Source organism: Syngnathoides biaculeatus, chromosome 15, assembly GCF_019802595.1.
Source record: "Syngnathoides biaculeatus isolate LvHL_M chromosome 15, ASM1980259v1, whole genome shotgun sequence".
Classification (NCBI taxonomy): domain Eukaryota; kingdom Metazoa; phylum Chordata; class Actinopteri; order Syngnathiformes; family Syngnathidae; genus Syngnathoides; species Syngnathoides biaculeatus.
Window position 1 is genome coordinate 24,290,728 of NC_084654.1, and position 23,288 is coordinate 24,314,015.

Genomic DNA, 23,288 nt, shown 5'->3' on the forward strand with positions numbered 1-23,288 from the left:
CGTGAAAACATTTTTGCCATCGTAATTAACTCTTGGTTCAAAGCGCAACTTCGTTTTAATGGCGTTAATAGACGACGCTTAAAGCGGAAGCGTCTCCGAGGTCCGACAAGAGGGCTTCGAGATAGCGGTCCGCGGGGCGCGCGGAGGGCTTTAGGACCCGGGGCGTCCCCGCCGAGCCAGCGTGCCGGCCCCGCTGAGGCGAGCGAACAGAAGCGGCACAATCGCGCGAGAGGGAGCGAGAGCGAGAGGGAAGAGCGAGAGGGGGGACCGCCGAGCATCTCGGAGGAGCTGCGACCGGCCAGGGGGAGGCGGAGGACGGGGTCACGAGAGAGAGAGAGAGGTAGGAAGGGAGGAAGGAAGGAAGGAAGGGACGAAGGAAGGAAGGAGGAGGAGGAGGAGGAGGAGGAGGACGACAACGGAGGAAGGAGAAGAAGAAGGGGAAAAAAAACGGAGGCCCTCCCCGGACCAGGGGGGGAGATCGGGTAACGTGTGTGCCTTTCCCTTAAGTCCGTCTACGGCCCGAGAGAGCCGAGCCGAGGGGAGGGCGAAGAAGGAAGGCTCGAGGAGGGGGGGCATCGTGGCTGGCGCCGGAGCGGAAGAGGAACTCGCGGAGGCGGTCGGGCGGGCGGTCGGTCGGTCGGTCGGTCGGGCGGGCGGCCGCGATATTTGCTGCTCTCGTTGAAGGAAGGAAAAGAGAGAGAGAGAGAAAAAAAAAAGATGGACCGCGAATGCAACCTCGCGAATGGCTGACGAGAAAGCCCCGGAAAGGAGCCCCCAACCCCCTCCCCCCCCAAAAAAAAAAAAACCCTCCCTTCCTATGATTGACATCACTAAACGTTCCATTTCTTTTTCTATCGTTTATCGCCGGGATGACGCCTTCTGGTACCTTCTCATCAGCATCCAAACGGACGTGGTGGGCGTGAACGCATCACCTGTGCCTTCTCCTCCCCCCCCCCTTTCCAAGCACTCAAGCGTGACGTTCGCGGGCGCAGGGAATTTTGACATCCCCACTTTAAGGTACAGCAGCGTATGCTCGAATGCACCGACAGCACCTGAAGGGGCCGCTCTCGAATTCCTGCATCTGTCTTACTTTCACAAATCCTCGGGGGGGGGGGGGTCACCGCTGTTAGTCCAAAGTGCGGGGTGCTTATTAAACTTTATCTAGCCCAAAACCTTGTTTTTTGGGGTTGGGGGGGTGGGGCGCAACGTCACAATTTTCTACAATAGTGTCGCTTTTCCAAAAGTGTAGTGGGCAGCGTACCAGACCGGCGCCACCCCCCCCCCCACCCCCAGACCCGTTGCGCTGCCCCCTGGCCACACTCTATAGGCCCATTTAGAACTCATGCAGGGTCCGCTTTCCTGCTTGTTCAACTCCTTTATAGCCCCCCCCCCCATAACTCCCGTGTATAATCATATTTGGCTTCTGAAGAGCTACCTTAGAATCATTTAAAAAATAAAATAATGCTTCATTTATTTCTATTGTGTTTTTCAGGAGAGAAGAAGGCCCGTTTCATGTTATTCCCCCCCCCCCCCCCCCCCCGCCACATTTGATTTCCTTTTCATCCTTTGGAGTTCTTCACCTGCTGACACCCGCCATGCCGTCCAACGCCGTCGTGGCCGCGTTCAAAGGCGCCGACTCGACGGGAAGCAGAATGGTAAGAAAACACCCGCAGGTGTTTTTTTTTTTGGGGGGGGGGGCGGGGTCTATACAATTTCACAACAACAAATATGAAGCAGATTTTGAGCAAACTCGGCGAGCGGGTCCGTCATGGTCCAAATCGTAAAGACCCCCCCCCCCACACCCCCCACACCCACCCCACTTCGAGTGCGCTTTGTCGAACTTTCTCCGAGCTCCCCGTATCGGACGCCGTGTACTTCCGGTCCACATACGGCGCCGGCGGCGTTTGACGAGGGCGACGGCCGCCAATGGCGACGAGGACGAGGATGACGCTCGGTAGGGAGGCGTGCGTTGCGTCCTCTTCCTCCCGTGTTCCCGTTACACGTTGCAGCTCTTGTTGCCTGGCAACCGTTTTAATCAGCGGCTACCCTGATGGAACTGTCGCGCGCCCCCCCCCCCCCCCCCCGGGCTCTGACACAGCTTCCTCCTCGAAAAGAGGTCGAAGCTGAGTGTCAAAATGACGTTTTGTTTGTTGTCGTTGTGTTGATGAGCTTGGCGGGGAGAGTGTCGAGGGGGGGAGGGGGGGTCGAGTCTCCCTACAAAACGTGACGTCATCCACATGTGAAGGATGCCGCTGCAAAGAAGGCCCGCACATGAGTAAAAGCTCACGGATCATCCAAAAAACAAAATGTCACTCAAAGTCGTCATACGCGTTTATTATGTAGGGTCATTTCCGGCCTATAAGCTGCGACTTTTTTCACACGCTTTCAACCCTGCGGTTTATGCGGTGATGCGGCTAATTTGTGGATTTTTTTTTTCAAACGGCCGCAAGAGGGCGGAAAAGGTAAGAGTGAGAGCGGTGGAATATATGTGCCGAGGATATGTGACTTTAACCGGTTTGGCCCTGTTAGCGCTGCGCTAGCATGTTACTGGCGTGTCTCAGTGATTTTTACTGGTGTGTTTTTTTTAACCGGCCCTGTTAGCCCAGCGCCAACATTAGCGTTACTGCAGCGTTAGCGTCAGCGCGGCGGCGCTAGCGTTAAATTCTTTGTACCATCTTTCTTTGTAAATATCTTGTGTTTTAATGTGGGCACTTGTGGATTTTTCACAGCTGCGGCGTATGTACCTACCAAATGGTATTTCCTTTACAAATGTATGAGGTGAGGCTTATAATCAGGTGCGCTCTGTAGGCCGGGAATTACGGTCCCTTCTGCCATCTTGTGGAAGATTATTCATTTCTGTTTTCCGTCACTGAGCAAAGATACACTCTTTGTAGAAAAAACATTTTTCTATCATTTTCTAAACTTTCCGTTTCAAAACGCCACACGCAACCCTCGCGCTCCGAAGTTTACCACCCGTGAACCGACAGCCCCTTTCACACAGAGAGCCTGCACGAGAGTTGAACAGGGTTTGAAAAGTGGGTTGTAATCACGACCATCTATTTAACGCAGAGATCCTGTCAAGATTTACAAGCACAGCATTTAAGACCACCTGTGCCTTTCACACTGAACCAAGCGGACGCTATCAAAATAGTCATTTTCACACGGAGATCCTGCAATATCACAGTCAAATGTTGTCATGAATGACATTTCACATGACGACACGGCATCCGAAAGGGGCTTTCGACTGCGATGTATATAGCCTCTTTCACACAGAGATCATGCTAAAATCCTGCACACACGAGCTGGTCTTTTTCTGCCTTTGCCTTTCACACAGATCCTCGCAAAAGTTCCACACAGCCAGTGGGGAAAAAAAACAAAAACAAATGTGCAATGTCGTGTTTTGTCGCTCAGGGCGACGACGCGGCGACGACGACGGCGGACGCGGAGTCCGCGTCGGACGAGGCTAGCGACGTCAGCGTCCCCGGCAAGCCGGCGCGCAAACGCAAACACGCGACGGTGAGTACGAAGGCGCCGTCGCTGAAAAACGACTGCGCGCGTCACTTTTGATGGGGGAAAAGCGCTCGAACAGATGAGGATTTATCAGATTGTGTAAGATTTGCGTTTTGTCAATTTTTGTCAGCTTGTGTACTTGCCAGTTCGAGCACGCGCATTTGTCAGCGTGTCACTTTGACCTTCGACCTCGGCGAGGGGCCAGGCAGACCGGAGCGGGTCGCCGGGTTGTCGTCGGGCCCCCCTCCCGTCCGGCTTCTCCTTTTTCCCCCGAAAGATTTCGGAGATGAAAAGTTCCTTGAGCGCGTCGTCTCTGTCACGAGACGTGACCCACTAATGATTTTTAATTTTTTTTTTTTTTTTTTTTTGATGAGATCTACTTTTATTTAGTGGGCTCTTGTGTGCGGTCGCCTATTTTTCTCAAAAACATTCAAATGTAACATCACGACTGATTTCTGCTTGTGTGTGTGTGTTTTTATTTTATTTTTTTTTTAATTATTCATCTATTTTTACACACTGTCGTCGTCTCTCGTGCGCAGCCGGCAAAAAATTGTGCTCCTTTGTCCAAAACGTTCCACTGTCACGCATTCCGACTATATTCCGCTTTATTTCTTTGGGGGTTTCATCGCCAGACTTCCAATTTTTATTTTTAATTACCGTACTTTATTACTGGCCTGTGATTGGCTGGCCACCAGTTCAGGGTGTACCCCGCCTCCTGCCCGGTGACAGCCGGGATAGGCTCCAGCACTCCCCTCGACCCTCGTGAGGATAAGCGGCAAAGAAAATGGATATTGGATATTACTGTTTTTGCAATTGACAATAATGCTCACCAGTAGTGCAATATTTTAATTGTATGTATTGAAACCTTAGTTTCATTAATATTTCTAATAATTTTGTCTAGAAATTTGAGCAGAAAAAAATGCACTTAAATAATTTTTTGAATGAAATTCCAATATACAAAATGCTACTAATACTTTTGGATACACTGTATAATTAATGTAGAGTAATCGCCCCTCCCCCTCCATCCTTCTCAAACAATAAATAAATAAATATTGACAGAAAGTAAAAAGATGAAAATATTGTGCAAAAAAAAATGTTACAACTGTCATAACACTTTCGAAAAAGAAAAATGTTGGAACAACGAAAAATGATTTGCTATATTACGGGGGGTTACTGCAATATTCAGTCATAGTTTTAATAACGATTTTTTTTTTCATTTTTAAATTTTTAATTTGTCAATTTCAATCATTTGAGTGTACACAACAACCGACAAAATATTGCAACAAATAGTATATTTTGATAGTGCAAAAGCAATATTTTCTGTCATCATTTTAATATCAAAAACAAAAATATTGTAATTTACTCTTACAAATTCAAATAATTTATCATTGTTATTGACATTGTGGTTATTTATTTATTTACGGAAAAAATGTATTAATTTTTTTTTTTTTTGGTAGGAGCGCACGAGAAGAAAAACGTGGAGAAATTTGGGGATTTTCGGGTCGCAGCGCAAACTTTACGCGACGTGATCAAAACTTTGGACTTGCGATTTAACGGCAAGGCATTTTTCCCAGACGGAAAGCGGCGGCCCCTTCCAAGACGGCGTCCGCGGCCCCCCCCTCCACAACGGCGACGGCCGCTTCCCCGAGCCGCAGGGGGGGGACGCCGAGAACGGGACCCTCGGGGAGCGCTCGTCTTCTTCCTCCTTCTCCTCCTCTTCCTCCTCCTGCCGGCCGGAGGACGGCGTCCGGGGTTCGAGTCCGGCCGAGAGGGACGGCCGGGAGGCGCCGCCGCCCCACCAGAAGCGAGGCAGGCGGAAACTGGAACGGCCCACCAAATGTGAGTGAGCGCAAAATTATTATATCATAATTTCCCTGCTTTTGAAAAAACTGCTTCTTCCCGGACGTGACGTCAGGTACGCAAGCACGTGTACGCGACTGCGACGCAACGTTCTTTTAGTTGTCATATCTATGGCACAATATTTCAACATGTTGTTATTATTATTGCAAAATCAATCCTTTTTTTAAATACTTTTAATAGTTTATATTTTACTTTTTAATGATCCAAATCAACTTTTTTTGAAATACTCTTTTTTTAACAGCGGATGTTTAAAATATTTCATTCAATTATTAATTAGTATCTAACATTTTATTAATTGTGCAAATACATTATTGAAAAATACAATGCTACTCGTAGTTCTATAACTTTTTTTTCAATATTTTCAATGGTGCAAAATTGTAATCATTTCATTTTTTGCTTTGCAGTAAAGAAAAAGTAGTATTATTTTTTTAAAAGTTTCAATTGCAATGTTTTGTATTTTATACAAAAGCCCCTCAGGGAAAAAAAATAAAAAGAAGTGAACAAAAATAAACAATAATAATAATAAACAAATTAATTACTAATTAATAATAATAAATAAAATAAACAAGAAGTAAACGTGCTGCACCCTTCGCAGCCCTTGGTAAATGCTCGGGATGCAATGAAAGCGATAAATCCCGGCGGCCCCCGGGGGAGGGACTCGACGACAGGCCGATGAAGATGAAGCGCGACCCCCCCACGACCTTGAGGAGGAGCAGGCAGGGCCGAGCAGCGGAGAGCGCCACCTGGCAGCGGGCCTCCGTCGGGACTCCCGCTGGCTCAGCGGCGCCGTGCCCAGAATGGCTCCAGTCGCGTTCTTCATGTGGTTTCGGGTCTCAGGGATCCGACGTTTTAGCCCAAATTGAATGTGAGGTTAGAACCTTGATCTGGGCTCTGGACCTGAACTGGAAACCCCATTCTGTCTTGAAACCTTAACCCTGCCCCCCACCCCACCAAGCCAAGCGCTTATTTGAACCTAAAAAAACTTTGCTTCAAACAAAGTACTGCAACTAACGATTAGTTAACAACCTCTTATAGATTTTGTTTTGTTTTTTTTTCCAAATAATGAATCAATTAAATTAAGAAAAAAAAAAGTGCAGAAAATGCACAAACATGAATCGACTGTGATTGGGTTCCTCCCGGTTTGTTCCGTAAATGTGCAAAAATGGAGGTTTTCGTTTTGCAAGCCAAAGCAGATGTTTGCGAAAATGTCATATTTGGATTTGTCGGCAAAAGAATTTAATCCGCCCCATTTGGCACCAGCCCCCTCAGTCAAAAAAATGTTGGGGGGGCCCCCCCCTCACCCCCGCACTAAATGATTCATCCGTCACCAGAAGTCAACATTTTCTGAACGTTTGCTTGTTTTCTTGTACAGTTTTTTTGTTCTTTTTTTGTTTTTTTCTGACACTGTCAAGGCCTCCAAGTGGTCCAGTAGCATCTGGACTTGGTCCCGGGTGCAGATGTTTCGAATTTTTGGGGCAACTGGTCGTGACCACTTTGAACAACACTCAGTAATAACTGAGGTGTTTGATTTACATATTTAATTTTTTTTTTTGTCTCCTTACATGTGGAAGAAATAAAAAGTAATGAGGCAACACGGATCCGAACTTGTAGGTAACCCGAAGGTGATGGAAAAGGAAAATACAACTCCGGCTTGTAATGGAAACTTTGCCTCGGAAATCCAGTCGGAGACTCGAACCTTGACTTCCCGGCCTTGAAAATCCGGCCTTTGCTTGAAGCCCATCCCGACCGACCGGGGTCAGGTCCGTATCTAGAAAGCGTCGGGCGGACAAAGCCGACTTCGGACAAAGAGGATGCCAAATGTATTCCGTCGAGGTTTTTGCGGGAAGGGTCAACGTTGTCTCGTCAGCTGCCGTCTCTCCGGGCCGAGCGGGACCTCCGTCGGTCCTAAAGACGACGACGCTGTTTAAATTGAGCACCCGAGTCCAAAAAACCAATGCGGGTTGGATTTCGTCAGCCTCCCGAGGGAAGGTCGCGGTCGGTGAAGGTTGGTGGCTCGGCGACTCCATCTTTCCGGCAACTTTTTACCGCGCTCGTCGGGGTGGCGGATAGATCAGAACTGCCGCCAATTTTGACTTCGCTCAACCCGACACACTTTTTGGCGGGATGTGGTGGATTAACCGCGTTAACGCAGGAGATTAGCAAAGAATCGAATCGACCTCGAGTCTTCGAACGCCGAGTCAGCCGTGCTAACCGCTCCAGCACCGTGTTGCCTTGCTAGGCGTCCGCTCTTTTATGGTAGCAGGTCCAAAGATGGCGCCCTTTGGCGTCCTGGTTGCAGCGATAATACAGCAAAGCTTCAGCTGAGAAAACCTCTCAAGATGATGTAGAGAAGGTCTGGATCGCGACTGGCAGTGAAGGCTTTTTGTTTCCTCCCTAGATGTGGAGCACACAGAGGAAGACGACTGCGAAGCGGTCAAGAACGAGGTAAGTTGTGCTTTCCGGACCCCTAATCAGTTCGCGTGGCTTAGCATAAAGACTACAACCGGGTTGTGATTTTGGGACGCGATCCGGGACCCAACCGATCTGTTCATTCCGTATGAATTCAGGGCTAGCTTGCGTATTTTAGACGGGAACCAGATTGATAATCTGGGATGGGACTCAGAAACTGATAGATCTGCTGTTTCCATACGAATCTGGAAGCACCAGACGGTTAGCGAAGCTTACCTTGAAGCCGATCGGCTCCATCCGGCGGGTCTACTGCAGTTGGGGTTGCTTAGCAATCAGAATAAAAACAGTCGGTGATCATCCTGAGAGCAAATACGTGACCCGGTCTGTGGCGAGCGGTGCTTTGGAACGTCTCGTTCTTCAAGATCTTGGCCTTGACCAAAGAAATGGTACCTGCTGTATAAAATGTGAAACGTCAAATACACTTGGGAGGTTTTGGGCTCCGGCGGGACGGTAGCCCAGATCCGCATCGGATGCCTCTTTTTGCGAGAAAATGGAGGAAACGACTTTTTCAATTTTTCCTTTCTATGTGAACACCTGAAAAACAGGGCGATCGCGGGAGGCTGCGAGGGGGACTCGGCGGGGAGATCAGCCTCCGTCAGAGACCCGTGCCCAGAATAACCTTCCAGGCCGGAGACCCTTATTACATTAGCAAGCGGACCCGAGAGGAGTGGTTGGCCAAGTGGAAGATGGAGGTGAGTAACACGGCCACGGCCTAACCCGAAGGAGGAAAAAGGGGGTGCTGGGGGGCGGGGGCGGGGGCCATTTCCATAGAGCAGCTGCCAGGGTTTCAAGATGTAAGGGGGTCCACTGCCAAGTGTATTTGATGGGTCATTGGATATCACACGAAGGTACCATTTATTTCAGTGGATTTGTGTGGGCTACGGCGGCTCACATGGTTCCCACGTTTCCTGCCTTGGTGCTGCTTGGGGGGGTGGAATCACATGCAGCTGCGTTGATGTCATGCACTGGAATTTGTCTCCAGCGCCCTTGTAGTTTGTACGGCTGCCTTTGAAGGGAACGCTCGCGTTCTTTGAAATGTTCAGACACGGGGGATCGCAGGATTTTTCTACTCGTCTGCGCTTACGGCGGAGTGGTGAGGACGTCTTGTTTCGCAGTTGTCCCGGTCGGGGTTCTCCAGGTCCACCAGCTCCCTCCTACTTTTACGTGGCTCGTCGATATTTGTTTGCCAAAAATGTGCCGTAGGATCGGCCGGGTGCTTCGTTCGAGGTGCATCGGACTCTCGGGTCCAGCTCACCGCGTCGCTAATGAGGATGAGCGGTATAGAAATTGGAAGGTATGACGACGAGCCTTTACAATTGGCTTCAAAATGTCTACTTTCAACCAAATTGTCCAACTTCCCGCCAAGTTCATCTGCGGGTCTTTGAGACTTTTTCGTGATGGCCGTCATGTCCCCCGAAAGCCAGTCGGTCGGTCGGTCGGGATTGAGACAGGTTGTTTCAAAGTTTGTGGGTGCGGCGCTACTGAGCGAGTTCACCTGAAAAAGACGCTTTGATCCAGAATGGCGATTGTTGGACACTCTGGTGTCGAAGACTGGAACTGCTGTTTTGAAGTTTCCATCTTAAATGCCGCTGCGGGTTGCAACGCGGCTTGGCTAGCCTGGCTCCATATTTCCATTTCTTCTGTCTGTCGCGGGACCCCCCCCAACACTCGCTTCTATCAGTCAGCGGCGCTGCTCGGTGAGCGCTCGTAAAAATGTCGGGGGCGCGAGGAAATATTGGCAAATTGGCGCGACGTCGCGGACGGCCACGAAATACGAGGCAAGCGGGTCCACTCGGCTCGAGTTTTGCGCTACGAGGGCGGCCCCGAAACATAATCACGGATTCATTTATCAATAATCATTTCCTGCTTGAGTTAAATTCATTCAAAGATGGAATCATATGCTACACAATAAATTTCAAATGCAATGATTAACTTTAAAAGTAAGCAAGATCCTGCGTGGCTTTCCTCCGGGCACTCTGCTCGGTTCGTTGACGACTCTTAAATTGCCCGTAGGTGCGATTGGTTGTTTGCTTCTATAAGCCCTGCGATTGGCTGGCAACCGGTTGCAATGTATTAAAAAAACAAAACAAAGATGCATTCCTTTGTGGAAAGAGGACAACCTTCAACAGGTCCAAGCATCCCTGCGGCACTCCGCCAATGGGGCGGACCAAAGTCCATCTGGAGTCGACCCAAAGGCACCTGAAGGACTCCCAGACCATGACAGAAAAAAAAAAAAAAAAACAGGAAACAAACTACTGAGTCCCTTAAGTTGTGAAACTCTTCTTCCTGTATTATTTCAGCATTATGCAGCCCCCTGGTGGCCGATTTGGACACACCAGAAGAACCCAAATGTAAATCAGCGCTGACGCATGAAATCATGATGCCCAAACTTAAAAATTCCATCTTAATTCTTTGATGTCTGTTTTTATAAAGCGCTTGTTTCCTTTTTGATTTTTTTTTTTTTTTTGTGTGTGTGGAGCTGAAACAGATTAACGAAGTTCTCATTCATTTCGATGGGGGAAGATGATTTGAGTATTGCTCCTGGAATTTTTTGGGGCAAAGCACTACTTATGTGGAAACGGAACTCTTCAACTCACTTCCTTGTCAGCAGGAAGTGCCAAAGCAATACGGTTGCAAATTTGCACACGCACAACCGCAAATTTCACTTTGCACAACATCAGATTTCGTGGCATTATTGTCTGTCTGTCGTGATTTTTTTTAAATATAGAATATGCGACTTTGCTCGATAAAGGTAAACATGTGCTATGGTATTTTTAATTTTTTTTTATTTTATTTTTTTTTTGCAATATGGAATCAAATCACACTCCACCAAGGTTTGGTAACAGTTTGTTTGTGTGCAAAATGTCATTTGCACCTTTTGGACATTTTGAGTGTTTCAAAATGCTTTTGGCTCGCAAGTTTTTTTGGGGCACCGGGATGGCGCCAGCACGGCCCGCTTGGCGGCACACCCCCCCCCCCGCCACCACAAATGCGCCTGCTCTTGCAGCGACTTCTCCCTCCCCCCACCCCGAGCCACGAAAATGACTTTTGCGGCAAATCCCGAGGCGCTGTGCTCGCGAGACGCACCCCCCCCCACCCCGTCCCCCTCCTGGCCCTCGGCCACGCGCGACCTCCACTCCAGCCAACCACAAATGCGCTCGGGCGACCACCTGACCCCGAATTCCCAGACAAAGAAATGTGCACGCATGCATGCCTGTGAGAGAGAGAAAAAGAGAGAGAGAGAGAGAGAGAGGAGAGAGAGAGAGTGAGTGAGTGGGAGGAAGGGGCCAAAGTGGGAGGGGGGTGGGGGAGAAACAAAAAAAAAAAAAAGAAGAAGAAGAAAGCGCCACACTTGCAGGACCATGAGGCTCGTGTTCGGGTATGTGCACTTGCACGATGATTTGTTAGCATGCATGCATTGAGATGGGGGGGGGGGGTCGCTTCAGCCATTTTCCAGACAGGACTTGTTGTTTATTCTTGTTTGTTGTGATGTTGCGCCATCTATCAGGACGCACGCGAGCACCATTCGGCACACTTGCTGACGGATTTTTTTTTTTTTTTTTTTTTACGCCCCCCCCCCCCCCGTGTGGGTTGATACGCGCCGAAACAAATTTCCTGTTACACTGCCGCAGCATGTAACGTAGTCGTAGTCGTAGTTGTAGTAGTAAAAGATCTCCACTTTCCTTCGGATCGCGACTATGAATGAAATTTTGCAGCGACGTCTTGAGGCGTGCGGACTTTCCGACAAGGTTTTGGCTTCTGCTCTTTTGTCGCAGCGACGGAGAAGGACTTCTTTGCAACTTTTCAGTCCTGCAAAGGTTTTCCGGTCCACGCCGGACCCAAAACTATTTTGCACAACGTTGTTGCTGCGACTGTAGCAGATTCAACAGCCAATCAAAAATACTAAAAAAAAAAAAAATCATGCACAGCTTGCACCCCCCCCATCCTCAAAAAAATATTTTCCGAGCGACAACCATCTCCCACTGCAGTGCAATACAATATCTTGTGTATTTGACAATAATATAGTAATTTCAAAAATCCCTGCGGCTCGAAAGCGATAGCGGTTACTTTTTATTTCTTTTTGACTTCTGTTTTTCATTTTTTAAAAGTTTTAATTAAGTTTTAGCCAGGGGTTGTTACTATTTATTCATAAAAAAAATGTTCCGTTGAGTTAGTTTATTTTTGACGCAGTGTTTTGTCAAGTGTATTATTAATTAACCCATTCGTGGGCAGCGTCCCATTTTTGGGACGTCATGATTTTTCACGCGTTATATCCTTCAGTATATCAAAAATATTTAAGATTCTGATTCTGGTTTTTGGGACGATCTACTAAGAAAACCCAAGTACCCTCTCGCGGGCAGTGGCAGATTATCAATTAGGAAAGTTATCATATAACAAGAAGTGTCATTTCCTTTTATCTCAATAAGGCAAAAAAATTGCCACCCTGCCCATGAATGGGTTAAAAAGTGGACAATATGTATTGCATACTAAAAAGTCAAATGTGTTGCTTGACTAAGAGATGAAAACTCATGTAGAAATCAAATGAAATACAGGTAGACTCCATCTTTGTGTCGCCCATTGGCTTCCTTCTTCCTTGACAATTGCACCTTGTTTTTGTGGTGCACTAGAAACTCGGATCTCGGGTCACGTTTTTTCTTTTCTTTCTGTTGCCAAATTGTCAATTTTTTGTCGCGGCGGTGGACTTGGGTCACAATGTGCCACGTCGCCCGGAGTACGATGCCCCAGGACCGTTAGCGCTATAATTACCGTCACTGTTTTGATTTTGCTGAGATGCTGTTAGCTTACAAATTTTTCACTGGAATCGTGACTTTACTCTTGCGCTAGCGCAGGCTTGTGACCGACTGTGGTGCATAATGGAGGTTTTGTCTCGTAGTACTGAATCGTTGGACGTTTTGACCCGGTCAAATTGGGTTCGCCTGGATTTGAGGTTTCTCCTGACCTTTCACCTCGATGCTGAAGACGCTTTCCCTTTTTTTTTCCTGAGCATCTCGACTGCATTTTTTTGCCATTTTTAGCCCCGAAGCTAAGCTGCGCACGGAAGTCAGAATCCGTAAGACAAGAAAGACTGCACGTCTTTCCCGCCCACAAAGGTCAAAGTTCCTTTCCGTGCAGCCGTCGCATCGCGTGAGGAAGCGCGAGCGCGTTTCGTCTTCCTGCCGCTGCGGCTTTTGACATTTTCAGAGCCGCGTTTTTGTCATTTTCGGAGGGATTTCCCCCGCCTTCGAATGCACTCGGTCACCCTTCGGGGCCCCGCCGGCGTATCGCAGCCAAGATTGTTCACCCGTCTCGGTTCTCCGATTGCGCCGAAACTTTTACCGGCGTTTAGTCCGGATTCCGGGCTCGGGTTGCAGACGAGCATCTCAAAACGGGTTTCGGGAGTCAATAAAGGGTTTTAACGTTGAAGGTTTTAAGCAATCGGAAGGTTTACGGTTTGAAATTTTGGTTTCAACCAAACGTGAATTACAAATCACGCTTTCAAGCAAGAATTCCGGATTAGGGTTCAAGGGTAGAGTTTCAAACGATGGTTTCCAGCCAAGATTAGGTCTTCAACTGACCATTTTAAGTACACGTTGGCAAGTCTGGCTTCAGGGTTGGGGTTTTAAAATAGGAGTTAAAGCCAAGGTTGAGATTTCAAATCAGGTTTTGGAGACAGGGGTAGAGTTTCAAATTCAGGTTTTGGAGCTTTTTGGCTGAATCCGCTTTGCTGTCGTGCGGTCGCAAGGATAAGCGAACGCTAGCGTGAGCGAGCGGGGAAAGCGTCGGGAAGGCCTTCGTTGTGTCTTGTCTGCTTCTTAACTCCTTTGTTGGGCCCCCCCCCCCCCCACCTCGGTCTTTCTAAAAGAGAGCCCAAGTCAGCGCGCACTGTGAGGCCCCTGAAAAGCGAGTGGGGGAGGGGGGCGGCATTTACTGGTGGGAAGAAGTCCAGGCCGGCGGTGGGCAAACGTTTAGCGTCACGTTTTTTAAATACGAGTTCGTTAACTTGACGACGGCTCAAACGTGGGTGTCAAGTCTGCAAAATCAAATAATCAAGTCAAATTTTTCAACATTTTCTTTGTACTTCATTTGACCCTAACTAACTGAGCAGTGCATAAAATAAATGAAAATAATTCCAGTTTATGGAAAATTATTTACAAATATTTTGTACTTTTATTTGAAAAATTAATTACATAATGTGTACTGTGACATTTTTTTCCCGCAAATCTCCACCGACCTTTGGTCAGTCCCCACATTTCTTATTTGTTTATAAACGAAGCCGTTTGCTGCCACTCCCAGCCGACTGCCAAACTAAACATAAAAGAAAGCAAATTTGGAAAATGTCATAGATGGGCTAACGGCTAGCATGGCCAAGCGCGACGCAGCAGCTATTTAAAGACGGGAAGGCATTTGCTGTGGACGCCGGAGCGCTACACAACAGGCCCGGTGAGCATTGTTACGCGGTCCGAGCCTTTGAAGCGGCCAACCCGGTCCACGGCGCAGATATTTATAAACGGCCAACAGCATATGTTTCTACTCCACGCCGCGCCCCGGGCGGGGGGAGCGGGGGGGTTAGTGTTTACAGGGCAGCGGCCTGAGGGAAGGAGGAAGGGGAGGCGCTTTCTGAGCTCCGTCGTATGTACGTGCACGACAAGTCCGAAACCCCACAGCAAGGAGTCGGGTTTCGGCTTGTTTCGAATCAAGGTTCAAAACGCGGGTTAGGGTTTTTAAATTGGGATTTCAAGCCGGGGGAGAGGTTCCAAATCACGCAAAGTCTTTCAGACTAGGGTTTCAATTCAATTCATTTACATTTAGGGTTTCAAACCTGGTTTGGGGTTTCAAAATTAGGGTTTTAAGCCCGAGTTAAGGTTGTGCTTGTGCTTTCAAATGAGTGTTTCAAACCAAGACCGGAGTCTCCGATGAAGGTTTCAAACCGTTGCGTGTAGGATTTCAAGCCACTGTGAAGGTTTGAAATTCAACTTTCAAGCCTTGGTTACGGTTTCAAGACTGGGTTGTGGTTTAAAATGAGGGTTTCAATCTCGGGCTGACTTTTTAAACTCAAGAGTTGGGTTTTAAGACGAGGTTATTCTTTCAAATGAGGCTTTTCAAGCCTGGGTTGTACACGAAGGGTTACGGTAAAAACAACAAAAAAATGGTGTCAAAACAATGTCAGCGTTTCAAATAATGGCTTGAAACAAGGGTTAGATGTGCAGATTAGGGTTCCACGCTGGCGTAATCCTCATCAGTGATCTTCCCTGCGTTCCAGGCGGAGAAAAAGGCCAAACTGATGTCAGCCATGAACGCAATAACCGATCCGAACCCTGGCAAGGAACCCGAGAGACCAGAACCCGAGATTTCGTCGGGTCAGCGTCTGCCGGCTTGCAAAGCGCCTCCGGCTCCGCCTCCGCAGCAGCGCCAGGCTCGGTCGCAGCAACATCAGCCTCCGCCGCCTCCCTGTCCGCCTCAGCGTCCGCCGCCATCGCAGTCTCCGTCTTTGCCGCAGCAGCAGCCCACCGACCCGGCCTCGCCCACGGTGGCCACCACCCCGGAGCCCGTCGCCATCGCGGGCGGGGAAAAGACCTCCCCCAAGGCCGCAGACGCAGAACCCGAGTATGAGGTGAGAAGATGACAACCTTCTCCAGCGGTGTTAGTGCTAATTCAAGACAACGTGATTTTCTGCGCTACGCGGAATCTTGAATTTGAAGAGAACCGCTTCCAGAAACGGCGGCTGCAAAAACCCTGCCATAAGGTGACCAGACATCCTGTTCTGTCGGGTACAAAAAAAAAAAAGAAGAAAAGGGATTTCAAGTGAATGATTTGCAGAAATTTTGAACACTGCCAAACAGTGACCAGACATCTGGTTTTCTGGGGTTCGAGAATCTGGATTCGACATGAATAATTACACGCAACGGCAGATGCAAAATCTCTGATGTAGGGTGACCAGACGTCCTTTTCTTGCGGGGTTTTCAAGTGAATGAGTTCCAGAAACAGCCAATACCAAAACCCTGTTGAACAGATGCAGATTACAAAAACCGGATTTATTCAGAGCTTAATCTTTTCTAGAAGTGGTGGGACCAAAATCCCTCTTGGAGTCTTCTACGAATACAAAAGTGGGATTCCAAGTCAATCATTTGCAGAAAGTTCTCGTAGGGTGACCACATACCTGGCCGGTCTTTGCCGGGTACAAAAACAGGAAGGGCATCTACAATAAAACCCTGTCGTAGGGTAAGCAGAGACCCGACTTCCCGGGGTCCAAAAACCGTGATTCCAAGTGAGGCAATTCCAGAAACGGCAGGTATAAAAACCCTCTCTCTCGATCCTGTTTGACGGTAGATACGTAAACCCTTCAGTGGGGGGCCGGACGTCCAATTTGGTGGGCTACAACTTTCGTCGTGTGACCTGACGCAAAAACCTGTCATCCGGCATTTGCAGGACGGTCGCGGTTTTGGCATCGGCGACCTGGTCTGGGGGAAGCTGCGAGGCTTCTCGTGGTGGCCGGGACGCATCGTGTCCTGGTGGATGACGGGACGGAGCCGAGCCGCCGAGGGGACCAGATGGGTCATGTGGTTCGGGGACGGCAAATTCTCAGTGGTGACTATTTTCTTTATGTCACTTCAAATGTTGTTGGGGGTTTTTTTGGATCAAGTTTTAAGTGAACATTTTCGGTTCTTCTTCAGGTTTGTGTTGAGAAACTGCTGCCCATAAGTTGCTTTAACAATGCCTTTCACCAACCAACCTATAATAAGCAGCCCATGTACAAAAAAGCAATCTACGAAGTGCTCCAGGTAAGAGCGGAAAACTGTCCGCCGACAAATGCAATCATGAAATCAAATGAAGGTGGCGAAGGGTGTGTCCAATTTGGGTTTCTAGCCAAAATAGAAAAAGGAACAGGTGAAGCCAGGCTTTAGCGAGTCCAGACCGCCGTGGGGTACAATTTCAAATCAGGGTCCAAAGTTTTCAAAGGAGCCTTCAAGCCTGGGTTACGATTACAAACCAGAAAGTTCTGAGAGTTTGGATGGAGTTTCAAATTCTGCTTTGAAGACACGGTCAGGATTTCAAGTCCGAGTTAGGATTTCAAATCAGGGTTGAAGCCGAAGCTACGTTTTCAAACAAAGTTTAAGAATTCAAATTGGGGCGCAGGTGTCAAACTCAAGGCCCGGAGGCCAGATCCGGCCTACCGCGTAATTTTATGCGGCCCGCGAAGGCAAATCAGGCGTGTTAACTTCCATCGGATCTGTACCAAAATTTCTAATTTCATGTACAAAAATGATGAGGTGATTAAAGATCTTTATGGTTTCACTATCATAACGAGCCTCTGAGGGAAACCATGAAGCCTGAATTTGGGTTTTAAACGTGGGTCAGCGTTTCAGTTTGGGGTTTCAGGCCTGGGTCAGGCTTTCAAATGAAGGATAGGCTTTCCAAACCAGGTTTAGGGTTTCGAGCCTGGTTCCGGTTTCCAAAGGAATGTTAGACTTTCGAACGAGGGTTTCAGTCCAGGATTGGGGGTTGAGCTCATTTCAGCTTCATCTCCAATGTGTCAAATTGTTCAAAGCAGCATGGATGGGCCACAGGGACTGGCTTCGCTCTTCAGGGTTTTGAACTGTGATCCAGGTGGCCAGCAGCCGGGCAGGCAAAACCTTTCCGCTCCGTCCAGACAGCGACCCCACTGAAACCTCCAAATCTGTGGACCTCATCAACAAGGAGATCATCCAGTGGGCTATGGCCGGCTTTCAGCCTACTGGACCCAAAGGCCTGGAGCCACCGGAGGGTAAGTCTCGCTTTTGAAGCTTTCGAGCCTTGGGTTAGGGATTCAAGGGTTTCCAGTTATAGGGCTTGAAACTTGGGTTTGGGATTCAAAATTGACACGTCAAGAAAGTGCTGGGGATTGGAATTCGGGTTTCAAACCAAGTTTAGGATTACAACCATTACTTCAAGGCTAATTTCGGGTTAGCCAGGGTTAGTGATTCAGATGAAGTTTTCGGGCCTTGGTTAGGATTTCGAACAAAGCTTTGGGTTTCCATTTAGGGTTTGAGCAAGACAGGATTAGGTTTTCAAACAAAGAATAGAGTTTCAGCCCTTAGTTTGAAACCAAGTTAAGAGTTACCCAAAATCAGGTTTTCAAGCCAAGGCTCGAGTTTCCGGATAGGGTCTCAAGCCTGGCTCAAGGGTTCTTAACGCCAAATGAATAAGGGTCTGGTCTTTGTGAAAACCTGACAGAGGAGCGCAACCCATACAAGGAGGTCTACCCGGAAATGTGGGTGGAGCCGGAAGCCGCCGCCTATACGCCGCCGCCGCCGCCCCCCCCCCCAGCCAAGAAGCCTCGAAAGAGCAACCAAGAGAAACCCAGGCTCAAGGACGTCATCGACGAAGGAACGCGAGGTAAGCGCCTCGGACGTGAGTACCACGTAAAAGACGGACTGACTCCGGGGGGGAGAAAAAAATCAATCGTCGGTGAACTGCAACAAGTTTAGTTGTGTCTGGCAAAATATGTCGAGCCTGATCTGGGAAATTGCCCGCAATAGAAAATCGAGCCAGTAACTGGTCTTTAATCCGGGCACTACAAATCAAAATTCAGTCTTTAGGACCCACGGACTGAATTGAAACATAGTTCAGTTGATGGAAAGCAAGTTGCTTTGCCGTTTCAGAGCAACTTATCCACGAAGTCAGACAAAAGTGCCGAAGCATCGAGGGTAAGTCACGCCGGTCGCCGCGTCCGAGAGTCTTTGTACTTTGCGACATTGTCAGTCAACTTTGTCCGCAGACATCTGCATCTCCTGCGGAAGCCTCAACGTTAGCCTGGAGCATCCGCTTTTCGCAGGAGGAATGTGCCAGGGCTGCAAGGTAGTCCGTCCCGTGCGGGGCTCGACGCCAACCGCTGGCCGCGGCTTTTAGTAGCCGCGCTCCACGCGCTGACGTTGTATTTCCAGAACTGCTTCCTGGAGTGCGCCTACCAGTACGACGACGACGGCTACCAGTCGTACTGCACCATCTGCTGCGGCGGGCGGGAGGTCCTCATGTGCGGGAACAACAACTGCTGCCGGTACCGTCATGTCTTTTTTGTGAAATTGGCTCACCCTCACCCTGGAGTCAATAGCGCCCACCCATATAGACTTAGAATTGCCTCTAGATACCGTAAGATGGCGGAAAAGCACTTTTTGGGGGGATTAGACATGGCTATGGCTCCAGTCAAAGATTGTCCGCTCCTCAACATAGTTAAGATGTTCCTCTGCTGGCCTACTTTGGTGAGATTTTAAGTTTGATGTCGCTTCAAATGACACGATGAAATGGCTTCGCTATTCAATAACGTCAGCCGTCCAGGGGCCTCGTGGATTAAAGCGTGCGTTTGCCCCAGGTGCTTTTGCGTGGAGTGCGTGGACCTCCTGGTGGGCCAGGGCGCCGCCCACGCCGCCATCAAGGAGGACCCGTGGAACTGCTTCATGTGCGGCGGGCCCAAAGGGGCCTACGGCCTCCTGGAACGTCGCCCCGACTGGACCTGCCGCCTGCAGCATTTCTTCGCTAACAACCACGATCAGGATTTTGTAAGTGGCACGCTCACGTACGTCACATTTGGAGGGATTTGATGCGTACGGGAGCGGTAGTGTTGTTTTCAAAAGCAGGCAATCAGACTGAGACAGGGCCAGGACTTTTGGGAGTCGAGACTGAGTCAGGACCGTGACCGAGACGAGCTGAGAACCTGACAAGACCACGGCTATAAAAATAGAAGCCAATCCGGGACCTCTTTCCAGAAATATTCACGTCAGGAAGACTAAATTAGATTGACGGTTGTAGTCCGCGTTTTGCCCGAAGTTTGCCGGGATGGCCTCCGGCACCTCCTTTTGAGGATGAGTGGCTTCGGAACCGGAGTTTTAGGGAGTTGAAGACCGAGTGTTTTGTTTTGCAAGCAGTATCTGAAGCGTCTGTGGTGGAGGAAGCCAAACTGAATTCCCGTTGAGGTCTTGCTGTCCTTTCTACCGATGTTTGGGATTTCTTACTCCCAACAGCGCAAAGTCACCGCAGGGGACTCGGGAGTGCGTTTGTAACAAAAGGCATTCATCGGATGTTTTTGGTGATTCTCCTTCTGATCACATCAGAAAAACAGGAAGGGAAGGGCAAGACCAAAACCTTCAAAATGTGTTGGGTCTCGGGTTTTCTGACATCAGACAGCAGATGACGTGACGTCAGCGGTTTGAAAGTAATCACTCCGCTTTGAGCTCATTTCTTTGCGTTGCGCCACAGCAACCGGCAAAACTTTACCCGCCGATCGGGGTGGAGAAGAGGAAGCCGATCCGAGTCCTGTCGCTGTTTGACGGCATCGCAACGGGTAAGACGCTTTTCTTGTCTTTCGTATTTTCTTTTTGTTCTCCGCCTCTCAAACTGCGTACCTGCTGGTGTTAGTTAGCGCTTGCTGTTGCTTTTTTTCTTCTTTTTCATTTTTTTTTTTTTTGTCGTTGTTGCGTCCCTCTTTTTCTCGATCCCTTTTCCATCTACAAACAAGCATATTATTCTTTATTCATGTTTTTTGTCCTTAACTGTACACCATCTTGCTGTTGTTGTTCGTCATTTGTTACGTTTTGTTTGTCCTCTCTCAAGCTAATCGCTAATGCTGCTTTTGCTATTTGCTATCTCCTGTTGTCACTTTTTGTTGTCCCCTCCCGAGCCGCATACGTCAGCGGTATGTTTTTTGTTGTTCTTGTTGTTGTTGTTTTTGCTTTTTCTTTTCCATCCCTTCCGACCGGAAGTTGCCGTCGTCACAATTGTTGTCTTTGTCCCGTTTATCGAGGAGCCGGCCCACTGGATTTTCTCTTTTTTTTTTTTCCACTGGCGCGTAACCGCTCGCCGGCCCTCCGTGCGTCCGCAGGGCTGCTGGTCTTGCGCGAGCTGGGCATCCAGGTGGAGCGCTACGTGGCCTCGGAGGTGTGCGAGGACTCCATCACGGTGGGTCTGGTCCGCCATCAGGGCCGCATCATGTACGTGGGCGACGTCAGGAGCGTCACGCGCAAACACGTGAGTTCGACTCAGAACCGAATGTACCGTCATTTCCGGGCCCACGAGCCGCGACTTTTTTCACACGCTTTCGACCCCGCGGTTCATGCGGTGATGCGGTTATTTTGTGCAGTTTTTCTAACGGCCGCGAGGGGGCACTCGAGCGGAAAAGGTAAGAGTAAGACCGATGGAATATATGTGCCGAGGAAGTGACTTTTACCGACCCCGGTGTGACAGTCTGAGCGATCCCGGTGATGCAAAGTCTCTTTGTGAGTCATGCGCACGTTCGTATATTTTGTAAACTTCCGGCCATTCTGGAACATCCCCACCCATCGCCAACTTTTCGCCAAATGTTCGGTACGGACGTCTCAGAAAGACCAACACAGCGAACGTACATATCTGTGTGTGTGTGTGTGTGTGTGTGTGTGTGTTTTTTATATATATATATATATATATATATATATATATATATATATTTTTTTTTTTTTAGCAACTTAGGTTAGGGTCAAGTTATACGAATTTTAGCTCCATCTATGTAGAAGAAGGGGAACTATGAGACCGGGACATTTCCTCGTAAGCGTCTGCTTACGTACCCAGAGTTCCCCTGTCCGTAACGCAAGGAGACTTTTCAGCACGGGGGAGCGTTCAAACCGCCACACCGCTCCACCTTCGTGTTACTGCTGTGTCTCTGTCATTTTTACCAATATGTTTTTTTAAATCGGACCTGTTAGCCCGCGCGACGCTAGCCTTAGCACGGTGCTAGCGTTAGTGTTAGCACGGTAGCGCCAGCGTTAAACTCTGTGTACCGTCTTTGTAAATATCTCGCGTTGGAACGTGGGCACTTGCAGCTTTTACACAGCTGATGGATGACGTATGTACGTACCAAATGGTATTTCCTTTACAAATGCACTGAGTGAGGCTTGTAACCAGGTGCGCTCTGTAGGCCGGCAATGACCGTATTTGTCATTAAAGTGTTACTGGTCAATATTGCAGATATTTGCTTCTGGTAGCGGATAATGTCTAACAGCTGCAACATTCTTATCGATCAAGTCTGATACGGTTGACTGAGATCAGTTTTCTGCATTTACGCCGTTTTGTTTTCTTTTTTCTTTTTTGTGTGTCGGTCTCTGTCGTCCACGCAGATCCAGGATTGGGGTCCTTTCGATCTGGTCATAGGCGGCAGTCCGTGCAACGACCTCTCCATCGTCAACCCTGCGAGGAAAGGCCTTTACGGTGGGTGGGTGGACGGGTGGACGGGCGGGAAAAAGAGTTTTCCTTTTTGGTTTTGCCGTCCTTGACGTCCGCGCGGCGGCGCGCGTGCCGCAAAAAAGAGGGCACGGGCCGCCTGTTCTTCGAGTTCTACAGGCTGCTGCACGAGGCCCGGCCCAAGACGGGCGAGGAGCGACCTTTCTTCTGGCTCTTTGAGAACGTGGTGGCCATGGGGGTCAGCGACAAGAGGGACATATCTCGCTTTCTGGAGGTGCGCTCTCGGAACCCGCTGGGACAGAAATCAAGACGCCGTTTCGTAATCGGATCGTCCCACGGTCACAGTCGCAACAACTAAATACTTATAAAATAAATATTCAACCTGCGCGATTCGTACCACAAAGCCATTCAACAAAACAGGGCCGGTCAGTGAGTAAATTGCAAGTTGATTTCAATATTCATACCGATTGTGACATATTTGTGTGGCCTAAGATTTTTCCAATGTGAAATATGTTCCTTGTGGTAATAATGGTTGGGAAAGTGCTACAAACATGAAAACAAGAGACCGATGCCCCCTTGTGGCAGCAATTATTATCTTTTCCAATGGCTAGCTTATCATTCTTATCAATCTCAATTATTTAAAAAAAAAAAATATATATATATATATATATTCACACAGTATGTGTTGTCGATATTGGCCCTGATCCGCCAAAAAATTCAAATGAAATTTAGCAATTTAATGACACAACCTCCTCAAGTGTTAAAACACATCGTTATCGATACTATCGGTTATGTATTTTCTTAGCACGAGATCGATACATTAAACCTTGCACAATTTTCGTTTTGGTCGTGAACACAAATTGTCCTGATTGAATTAATTTGGGGCATCCAAAGATTCTTAAAAAAAAAATTGACTTTTTTTTTTTTTTAAAGCATTCAGCTTGAGCAATTTTATGATGTCTTTTATCTATTATAATAGAATTATCTATAAAAAGAGACGCTTTTTGAAAAAAAAAAAAAAAAAAACGCTTTTGAACGTATTTCACCTGCTACATATTGAGCGGAATCATGTCAAATTGATTTTGCCTTTTTTTTTGTTTTTGTTTTTTCTTGCCGTCAGTGCAACCCGGTGATGATCGACGCCAAGGAGGTGTCGGCCGCCCACCGCGCCCGCTACTTCTGGGGTAACCTTCCTGGCATGAACAGGTCGGTGGGTGAATGGTGAGGGAAAAAATCCACGTGGACTCCCGACATGACGCGCCGCC

The 23,288-nt window shown here is 48.3% G+C and overlaps 1 protein-coding gene across 4 annotated transcripts in view; it reads left to right on the plus strand.

Annotated features, from left to right (window-relative positions):
• Nucleotides 1-254: 254 nt before the first annotated feature.
• The window catches only part of dnmt3ab (DNA (cytosine-5-)-methyltransferase 3 alpha b), a 28,827-nt gene continuing 5,793 nt past the window's right edge, over nucleotides 255-23,288 (plus strand). The window contains exons 1-20 of one of the 4 annotated variants that reach the window (XM_061844610.1): nucleotides 255-482; nucleotides 1,493-1,655; nucleotides 3,412-3,516; nucleotides 5,085-5,349; nucleotides 7,769-7,815; nucleotides 8,385-8,531; nucleotides 15,101-15,451; nucleotides 16,267-16,425; nucleotides 16,512-16,619; nucleotides 17,446-17,602; nucleotides 18,052-18,213; nucleotides 18,480-18,524; nucleotides 18,596-18,675; nucleotides 18,762-18,874; nucleotides 19,187-19,373; nucleotides 20,071-20,155; nucleotides 20,693-20,838; nucleotides 21,960-22,050; nucleotides 22,149-22,297; nucleotides 23,144-23,244. In XM_061844610.1, coding sequence (XP_061700594.1) covers nucleotides 1,596-1,655; nucleotides 3,412-3,516; nucleotides 5,085-5,349; nucleotides 7,769-7,815; nucleotides 8,385-8,531; nucleotides 15,101-15,451; nucleotides 16,267-16,425; nucleotides 16,512-16,619; nucleotides 17,446-17,602; nucleotides 18,052-18,213; nucleotides 18,480-18,524; nucleotides 18,596-18,675; nucleotides 18,762-18,874; nucleotides 19,187-19,373; nucleotides 20,071-20,155; nucleotides 20,693-20,838; nucleotides 21,960-22,050; nucleotides 22,149-22,297; nucleotides 23,144-23,244 — 2,558 coding nt within the window. In that variant the 5' untranslated portion in view covers nucleotides 255-482; nucleotides 1,493-1,595. The remainder of the gene's footprint in view (nucleotides 483-1,492; nucleotides 1,656-3,411; nucleotides 3,517-5,084; nucleotides 5,350-7,768; nucleotides 7,816-8,384; nucleotides 8,532-15,100; nucleotides 15,452-16,266; nucleotides 16,426-16,511; nucleotides 16,620-17,445; nucleotides 17,603-18,051; nucleotides 18,214-18,479; nucleotides 18,525-18,595; nucleotides 18,676-18,761; nucleotides 18,875-19,186; nucleotides 19,374-20,070; nucleotides 20,156-20,692; nucleotides 20,839-21,959; nucleotides 22,051-22,148; nucleotides 22,298-23,143; nucleotides 23,245-23,288) is intronic. The other 3 variants (XM_061844611.1, XM_061844612.1, XM_061844613.1) reach the window with 3 other exon arrangements.